The sequence below is a fragment of the Myotis davidii genome, unplaced genomic scaffold (assembly GCF_000327345.1).
Source record: "Myotis davidii unplaced genomic scaffold, ASM32734v1 scaffold854, whole genome shotgun sequence".
NCBI classification, from domain to species: domain Eukaryota; kingdom Metazoa; phylum Chordata; class Mammalia; order Chiroptera; family Vespertilionidae; genus Myotis; species Myotis davidii.
Window position 1 is genome coordinate 982,893 of NW_006285939.1, and position 10,168 is coordinate 993,060.

General features: G+C 39.7%; 1 protein-coding gene across 4 annotated transcripts in view; it reads left to right on the top strand.

Annotated features, from left to right (window-relative positions):
• The window catches only part of MAPK8 (mitogen-activated protein kinase 8), a 61,077-nt gene that overhangs the window by 4,319 nt on the left and 46,590 nt on the right, over positions 1-10,168 (top strand). For all 4 annotated transcript variants that reach the window (XM_006757125.2, XM_006757124.2, XM_006757127.2 and 1 more), the window contains exon 2: positions 8,047-8,217. In XM_006757125.2, coding sequence (XP_006757188.1) covers positions 8,096-8,217 — 122 coding nt within the window. In that variant the 5' untranslated portion in view covers positions 8,047-8,095. The remainder of the gene's footprint in view (positions 1-8,046; positions 8,218-10,168) is intronic.

Genomic DNA, 10,168 nt, shown 5'->3' on the forward strand with positions numbered 1-10,168 from the left:
AAACCCCCACTGAAGACAGAGAGAGAGGAAAAGGAGCCACAGGCTGTTTTTAAGGAGTGTACAATCTAGTATAAGAGCAGACCACGTTTGCAAACACTTTAAGCTCGAACGTAATTATGATTTATATGAGATACAAGAATACTGCTATGGGAATTGAAAGAAATTATTCAGAGATTATGGAGGGGCCATAAAATCCTTGAGGCAAGATAACTTAAGATTTGTTTAGGAATTACATGTTCCCCATTTTGTCTGGGGAATAAGTAGAAAGTGATGACGAGGCCATATTGGGGTATGCCTGGGAAGCTAGGAAAACGTGTTTGTTCTTAGTGGGGGAAAAGGGTAACGTGGGGATAAGGACACATATGTAATATCTTAATCAATAAAATATATATATATAAATGTTTTTATTTATATTAGAGAGGAAGGGAGGAGAGATAGAAACATCATTGATGAGAGAGAATCATTGATTGGCTACCTCCTGCATGCCCTACCTCCTGATTCATAGGTCAGTTTTCAACCACTGAGCCACGCCGCTCCAGCTAGAGGACCCGTTTTAGAGAAACTGTGTATGTAAGGGATTTCTGAGAAGGTGACATCTGAGCAGAGTCCTAGGTAGAAGATGAAGCGGGGAAGGGCAGCAGGGAACCATCGTGAGGTAGAAGAAAGCGAGTGATACAGAAGAAGTACCTCGAGTAAAGAGTGAGATGATGTATTAGTCAGGGTTCTCCAGAGAAACAGTACCACCACGTTGAATGGAAATACCTATTTATTATAAGAAATTGACTCACATGATTGTGAAGGCTGACAAGCCCCAAGCTCTGTGGGTGGCATGCTGGAGACCCTGGAAAACTGGTGATGTAGTTCCAGTCCAAGTCCAAAGGCTTGGCACTCAGGAGAGCTGATGGTGGAAGTTCTAGTCTGAAGACCCAGGAAGAGCCAATATTTCAGTTCAAGTCTGAAGGCAGGAAAAAACCCGATATCCTAGCCTTAAGGCAAGCAGTAAGAGCTCCCTTCTACTTATAAGCAAGCCTCTGTTTCCGTCAGGCCTTCAGCTGATTGAATGAATCCCACCCACATTACCGAGGGCAGTGTGCTTTATTCTGTCTATTGTTTAAATGTTAAGTCATCCCAAAACACCAGTCAGGTTGACACATCGAATTTACTGTCAGGATGGGAGCTGTTGGTGGCCAGCCACAAGCGCAGGATGGGTGACGATAAACAGGAGCTCCACATCACCCCAGTGGCTTCCTGCCAAGGTTACTGGTGATTACAGCGGTTTTGATGTCTAAACTATGTTGTGTTGCCTGAATTATTTTTCATTGTGAGGCCTGACTCGATGGCTGCATTAAACTCACTCTGTTTTCTCCAAGTACTTTTTATATAACTATTTAGTTTAACTTGCTTGTCTCCACATTCAGGCTCATCCTTCCATCCATCTTCTGGACAGGCCAAGCTGATAGCAGCAAAGTCTTGTTCCTTGTTATGCACATCACAGAAGTAAATCTGGACCCAAAAACCTAATTCACTCTCTTCTTTATTCTGCTAATGAAGGAAAACCCTGGTGAAGATAAACAGGACACTTTATTATGTAATTTTTTACTTTAAAAAATTCACACTCTGGGCCCTGGCCGGGTAGCTCAGTTGGTTAGAGCATCGTCCCGAAAGGTTAAGGGTTCAGTCCCCTGTCAGGACACATACAAGAAGCAACCAATGAATATTTAAATAAATAGAACAACAGATCAGTGTTTCTCTCTCCCTCTCCAATTCTCCACCCCCCCCCCCAAAATCAGTAATTTTTTTAAAAGTTCACGTTCTACTTATCTTTGTTTTAGCAGTTATTTATTAAATTCTGACACTGCAAAGAGCTGACATGTTTTGGAAATCTAATGTATAGGAGGTAGTTCTGAAAGACCACAGTCTAATAGTAAAATCTGCATATTTAAATGTTCAGTAAGTTTAGATGAAAAGTGGATTTAATTTGAGAATCCCAAATGCACAAAATCATGGGCTAATCCAGGTCAACCATCAACATCGACTGCAAGGCCAAATCGCTTGGAAAAGAAGACAATGCTCTGCATTTGGTGGGATCAGGAAGGTGTGGTGTATTATGAACTTCTAAAACCAGGTGAAACCATTAATACTGATCACTACCAACAACAAATAATGAATTTGAACCACGCTTTGATTGTGAAATGACCAGAATGTTCCAGAAGACTCAACAAAATAATTTGGCTTCATAATGACGCACCATCACACACTTCAAAACCAGTTAAAGACACGTTAAAAAGATCTTGCCTGGGAAGTATTAACCCACCTGTTGTATTCACTAGACCTTGCTTCTTTAGATTACCACTTGTTCCTATTGATGGCACACGCACTTTCTGAGCAGCACTTCAAAACATGAAGAAGTGGAAAATTGGGTCTCTGAATGGTTTGCCTCAAAACAAGAAAAGTTCTATTGGGACGGTATCCAAAAATTACCTAAAGATGGGGAAATGTGTAGCTAACGATGGACATTACTTTGAATAAAGCAGTTTTGATGTTTCTCTTGAAATTCTCCTGTTTTCTTTGATTACAAAATCCATTATTATTAACCGGTACACATAGTACTGTCACTCTTAGCGAGCTGGAGGCGGTGTAGGCTAGTGAAGGTGGTGTAGACTGGAAAAGGTAGAGGAGCGGTGAAGATGGATTCGGTTTCAGCCAGTAATATTTTTTCTAATATACCTCTTGTGCAAGGGAAATCCTATATAATAAAAGGCTAATATGCAAATTGTCCCCTCAACCAGGAATTCAACCAGGGAGCAAGGCCGGATTAGCCCCAATTGGGGCAGGCCAGCTGGACCCCACCCATGCATAAATTCATGCACCAGGCCTCTAGTAAAAGAATAAGTGCACTTAGAGGGTATTATGCTAAGTGAAATAAGCCAGTCAGAGAAAGACAAATACCATATGATTTCACTTAGATGTGGAATCTAGACAACAAAATAAACTAAAACAAACTCATAGATACCAACTACAAACTGATGGTTGCCAGATAAGACGGGTGTTGGGGGACTGGGTGAAATGGGGAAGGTATTAAAAAGTACAAACTGGTAGTTACAAAATAGTTACAAGAATGTAAATAAAGTGCAACTTTGCAAATATAGTTAATAATGTAATGTATGGTGCCAGGTAGGTAGTAGACATATTGGGGGGATCACTTTGTAATATATAACTATCTAATCATAATGCTGTATATCCAAAACTAATATAAAATAATATTGAATGTAAACTGTAATTGAAAAAAATTTTTAAAGAAAAGAGAAACCACAAATAGAGAGAAAATACATTTGATCTTGAATAACGTGGGGGTTGGGAGCATATAACTTTTTTTAATCCTTGCCCATATACTCCCTGACCAGGACTCCAACCTGCAACCTTTTGGTATATGGGACACTGCTCCAACCAACTGAGCCACCTGGCCAGGGCTGGTGCATATAACTGTTGACTCCCCGAAAACGTCTTTGTTTTGGTATCCAGGACCATGTAACCTCTGATCCAAAACAATATAGGTATTTATTGAAAATAAATCCACATGTAAGGAAACATGCACAGTTCAAACCCATGTTGTTTAGGGGCCAAATGTTATTTGCAAATTGTGTGTCTGATAAAAGAATATGTCCAGAACATTAAAAAAAAAAAACTCTCTACACTTAACAATAGGAAATCAAGCAACCCAATTAGAAAATGGGCAAAACACTTGAACAGACACTTCACCAAAAATATACATACAGCTGGGAAAGGTACATAAGGAGATGTTCAATGTTATTATCCATTAGAGAAATAAAAAGCTAAAGTCCTGATGAGATAGTTGTATAATCCATTTATCTATCTGTCTATCCAAAACCTGTTAGAATTGCTAAAATAAACTACACTGTCTTAAATAAGAGTTGATAGGATGTGGAGGAACTAGATCTTCCATGCATTTCGGTGGGCATGCAAAGTTGTAACAGCCACTTTAGGAAAAGTTTGCCAGTTTCTTATAATGTTAAACGTGCAGCTGCCATATCCTTCTCCTGGACATTTACCCTAAAGAAATGAAAGCTTATTTTCACAGAAAAATCTGTAGGCAGGTTCATAGTAAATAGCTTTATTTGTAATGGGCAAAACAAGGGGTGAATTAATAACAAAGCTACATTCATACAACAGAATAATATTCTGTAAGAAAAAGAACAAACTATCAATATCCCACCAGTCTGGAGAATCTCAATGGCATTATACTGAGTGAAAAAGGCAGTCTCAAAAGATTACATATTATGTGATTCTGTTTACATAAAATTTTAATTGAAACAAATTATAGTGATGAAAACATAATTGGCAGCAGTATATGATTATAGAGAGGTAGCATGAAGGACTCTCTTTGGGGTGACTTCTGTATCCTGGCTGAGATGTAGTTCCCATTAATATGTGTATGTGATAAATTTACAGAAAATCAATGTATGCATAAAATCTGAATAAAGTTTGCTTATAGTATTGTACCAGTGCAGACTTTCTCATTTTGATAATGGTACAATTGTTATGTCAAATGCTGTCATTGGGTGAAGAATACCCAGAACTATTTTTGCAACCTGTACATGAGTCTGAAATTATTCCAACTAAAAAGTTTTAAAAGTACGCTGTTAACAAAATGGAAAGGCAGGCCACATAGACTGGAAGAAAATACTTGCAAAACATCTGATAAAGGATGTATATCCAGGATATATAAATATTATAATTGAACAACAAGAAGACAATATGGGCAAGAGAATTAATTAGCTGTGTCATATATATGTATGTATGGAAACAGTCCATGTGTCCAAATGGTATGTCTTCACAATGGAATGCCACTCAGTAATACAAAGAAGTACAGCATAGGTGTCTCTGAAACACATCTGGGCAAGTGAGAAGCCAGACAAAAAATCATGCTGTGTGATGTTCGCTTGTATCAAGATCTGGAAAAGGCACAGCTAAGCTACTGATTGGTTGCCAGGGATGGGGTAGGAATAAAAGGCAGGGATTGACCAACAGGGAAGCTTTTGCAGTAATAGAGATATTCTATGTCATGATTTTGATGGTGGTTACAGGGTTGTACACATTTATCAAAACTCATCCATTGCACTGTGAAAGTGGGTGAATTTTTACAGCCTCTGCATGTGCTTTTTCTTCTGCCTAGAAAGCTCCCTTCTCTCTCCCTGCCTGGTTACCTCATACTCAGTGTTCAGATCTTGCTCAAACATTACCTCATTAGGGGAATGAATCTTTTCCTGAGACCAGACTAGTGTGGGCTTGCTTCCATTGCCTTCATTGCTGTTTTCACGCCATAGTTTCAGCCAGACGGTTACTACACAACCGAATGTCTCTCTTTGTCTAACTGCATGGTCTGGAGGGCAGATGCGGATTACTGCTGTGTTCACAGTACCAGCCCAGAGCTTGACTCAGGCACCCAGTAAGCATTCTACACCTGGGCTTGAGTGAGTCACGTGCTCTGTCTCCTGTCCTGAGTGGCAGCTGTGGCTCCTGGGCAGGCTGCTCCCTAACCTGGTCCTCCATCTGCTGCTGCACTGTGCCTGGAGGGTCTGGTGGCTGTCACTGCTCAGCTGCTGTGACAGGTCTGTCCAGACTTCTGTGTGAGCACCATGGACCCCACTCCTGATGTCGGACCACCCTTTTCTGAGACGCCTCTTCTGAGAAAGAAGCCTCTCCTTGCTATTGTTACTCTTTTAACAGACAGGGAGACCTGTCCTGCAGATGATCCTGGCTCTATGCTTTTTCTTTATTTCCAGCAAGTTAGAATCTGAAACACAGCCTTTTTATTCCCTGCTCTGGTAACAGTAAGTAAACTGGTGAGGCACCAAGAGTACCTCCTTCTCTCTGATCCTCTCTCCCTAAGGAGAAGGGGTCATGTCTTCCATGGAGCTTAGAAAATCTGATCTGCACACGGTCTGGCTACTTGAGGTTCACACATCATCAGCTGCTCTGGGCTCGGCCTTGGAGCTCATGTGTAGATCACTGGGGACCATTATAGTTGTCTCCGAGCCAAAGGCAGCTCAGTTTCCAGGATAAATATGGAGAATATTTGATGAAGGGCCTGACACTTTCCTGCATTCCTCTTCTCACTTCTGCCTTCCTCCCTATTTCCCTTCTGGTAGGTAAGGAGAGAATCCAAATTAAGATGGAAGTTGGTCTGGATGACCAGTACCCATATTGGGTCATCTGTGAACATAGTGTTGAAATCATTACCAACTCTTTCCTTTAAGCCTCTGGTCTGCCTACTTAGGCAGAATTTATGAGTGTTGCCATTCCAGGCAGTCCTCTCGAGTATTACATGACTAGTTTAGTTATTGATTATGGAAATGTTTCTCTGGGTCTTTCTTTAATTTATCCAACTCTTCAGTTGCTTGCAATTTGTCTTTTTTTTTTAAGCCTATATTTTTTGGACTTTTTTGTTTAGTGTTTTTTGGGTTTTTTTAATTCCATCACATCTAAGAATCCTCACTAATTGTAAAATTCTCTATCATCTGGATTATTGCAATAGATCACTAGTTTCCCTCTTCCAACTCTCTTACTCCCACCTTCCAGCGGCTTCCTCCTTCTCTCAGTATTCAGCTATTAGAATCCATTTAATTCATGAGCCTCCACATGGTAGGCACAGCACAGTGCTAAGTGCCTAGCATATGGTAGGCACTTCATATTTGTTGAATTAATTCTTTGTCTTGTAAGTCTTATCAGGACGTTATTTTTCTTTTGTTAGCATTGTTTTACAACTCCCCCTTTACCCCCCCCCCCCCCCCACACACACACACACACAGTGATTCTGTAGACCTAACTGATTCCTTGGTTTATTGTGGTACGTGGGGAATAGGTTGGAGCTGACTTGCTGCATGCCTTTTGTTTTAGGCCACTTTCATCCAGTAAGGATGGAAAATAGGCTTATTAATAACCAATACTCAAATGGGTAGAGAGGGACTGCCTTGGCTTTTAATCAGGTAGAGAGAAAGAGCTGTGGCCAGAACTTAGGTCATGCTTTTGATGCCCCAAACGGTTCAGAACAGTATTGTTTTGTTTTGTACCCTAATATACTAGATGCTTCTCTCTCTCTCTCTTATTTTCTCATTTTTAAAGTAATATTATCTTATATCTTATTTTTCTACCTCTTTCAACCATTCTTTCAACCATTACAACTTCGCATGTGTCACTACCGGATGTTGTGGGGACAGGCTCTTGTGGGGACAGCGCTGTGCTGCTCTGTGTTAGGCAGGGTGAGACGTGCTAACCAGCTTACTAGCATGGGCGGGCATCTGTCATCCTCCCAGGTGACACTAAATGAGATTGTGAATTATTTTCGAACGAAAGTTTCTCAATTTCTCACAAAAATTAAGGTTTCAGTACTCTATAACAAACACATAAAAAGGACTGGTTTCAGCCCTAACTGGTTTGGCTCAGTGGATGGCGCGTCGTCAGCCTGCGGACTGAAGGGTCCCAGGTTTGATTCTGGTCAAGAACACATGCCTGGGTTGAGGGCTTGATTCCCATTAGAGGATGTGCAGGATGCAGGCAGTCAGTGATTCTCTGTCATCATTGGTGTTTCTCTCTCACTTTCCCTCTCCTTTTCTCTCCAAAATCAATAAAGATATATTTATAAAAAAGGACTGTTTTCAAATTGTATACTGTGGAAGTGGCCTTGAAAATATATCTACTTATAATATACTTTCTTTTTCCAGTTTTCCAGTAAGTTAAGACATGTACTAGTTTGCATATTAATACCAATGATTTCTAGATTGGAGATACTGTTTATTTTAGTAAAAATTTTGTGGGTTTTTTTTTTCCAATTATCAGTTATTTCCTTAAGTATAGCAGATGCTAACCAGGCTCTGTGATATTTTTTCTTTCTAAATGTTTTTCTTTAAAGAAGTAGCCCATTTAACATGATCTAGCAGTTAATGTTACCTTTAGTGAACGAGTGAGAACTTGAATTTTAAGATTGCATGAATTCATTTTGTTAATATATTTTGTTCCGTTTTGCAGCTTCTTGGTGAATTTTTGGATGAAGCCATTACGTTAATCGCTTGCCATCATGAGCAGAAGTAAGCGTGACAGCAATTTTTATAGTGTAGAGATTGGAGATTCTACATTCACAGTCCTGAAACGATATCAGAATTTAAAACCTATAGGCTCAGGAGCTCAAGGAATAGTATGGTAAGTTTTTACTTCCGAAAATTAGGCAAAGAATCATTAACTCTATTACTTTCTCTTCTCGTAATATAGATACCTTGGTGTAAATGTTTAATTTGCCTCAAAAAATTTAATTAAAACTATATAATTTAAATGAAAGCTGTGACGCTGTAAGTTGTTTTGTTCAGGGATTAATGTTCTTTTTTATTATTCATGAAACACAACCATAAATCAGCACCTCCATCTTCAAGGATAAATTATGATTAAATGCTTGGTTATAAATCATGTAGAGACAAATATCTGTATCAGGAGAGAATAAGTGGGTGCTGGTTGATCCCATGTGTACATCCATTCCCAGAGTTAACTGTTTATTAAGAAGCTTCTTAATCATCACTTTCCCACTATAATGAAACTGGAAGTTCAGAAATCTTCCTTTACTCTGGGGAATGAAGTCAGCTATATCATCTAACTGTGTTTCAAAACTCTTAGGTATTTTTAAAATTTAATTTACAAGTAATTTCTATAAAAGGCCTAGACTTTATATATCAGCGCCATTCCTTATAAACTAAGGCAGTCCTACTCATGATTTTAGATCACTAAGTTAGCACATAACTAGTGTTTGGGGAAATTTTCTAAGCCTCACTCAAGCACAGTTATATCTTCATTACCTCTTCTTGAACCGGATTTGTTTTAGAATCTATTAAAAAATCATGTGTTAATGACCCTGCAATTCTCCCGGTTCTAGAAAAACTCCTGCCCGTGTACATGAAGAGAAATGCATAGGGCTGTTCTCTGCAGCACCGTTTATAAAACAGCATCAATCAACAGGCGAATGGGAAAGCGTGATTTATTCATACAGTGAAATACTGTACATTTCAAATGAACTAGAGCTATATGCATCAATAAGGATAATCCCAGAAGTGTAGTATTGAATTTAAAAGCAAGATACAGACCATACTTACATTATATATAGTTTTTATATAGTTTAAAATAGGCAAACAGTACCATATGTTTATTGTGCATATGTATGTAGAAAAGTATGAAAACATTCATAAACAGCAAACTCAGTATAGTGCTTAACTGTGAGAATACAAAGAAAGAAGGGGGCTTTACCTATAACAATATATTTCTTTTAAAAATCAGCCTGGCCAGTGTGGCTCAGTGGTTGAGCATCAACCTATGAACCAGGAGGTCGCAGTTTGATTCCCTGTTGGGGCACATGCCAGGGTTGCAGGCTCGATCCCCAGTAGGGGGCATGCAAGAGGAAGCCGATCACTGATGTTTCTATTTCTCTTTCTCCCTTCCTCTATGAAATCAATAAAAACATTTTTTTTAAATCAGAGCAATTATATAAGACTAGAGGCCCTGTGCACTGGTGGATTCCCTTGGCCTGGCCTGTACCCTCTTGCAATTTGGGACCCCTCAAGGGATGTTGGAGAACCGGTTTTGGCCTGATCCCCGCAGGCCAGGCCGAAGGACTGCACTGGTGCACAAATCTAAGCACCAGGCCTCTAGTATGCATATAGGATCTTTGGTTAATCTCTTCCTGCCCTCCCCCCTCGCCCTTTCCCTCTGAGATTCATCAGTCTGTTCCATGTTTCCATGCCTTTTCCACGTTGAGCATATGCCCCTTGGTGGTCAGTGTGCATCATAGCTACCGGTTGGCCGGTCGCTTAGGCTTTTATCTATATAATAAAACGTTAATATGCTAATTAGACCAGACAGAACGACCCTTCAGAACGGGCAGTGGGCGGGGCCGCTGGGCCATGAGGCTGTGAGGGCTGAGGCAGCCAGGGCTGCAGAGGCCTACTCTTACACGAATTTCGTGCATTGGGCCTCTAGTATATATAGATGAACAGTGAGAAAAGTGTACATAATAAACAAATACAAATAAAATAATATTGTTTCCTTAAAGTTGTATACAAAAGGAAGCTTTAATTACTAGAGATCTTGGTATTTAAAACAAAAATATAGC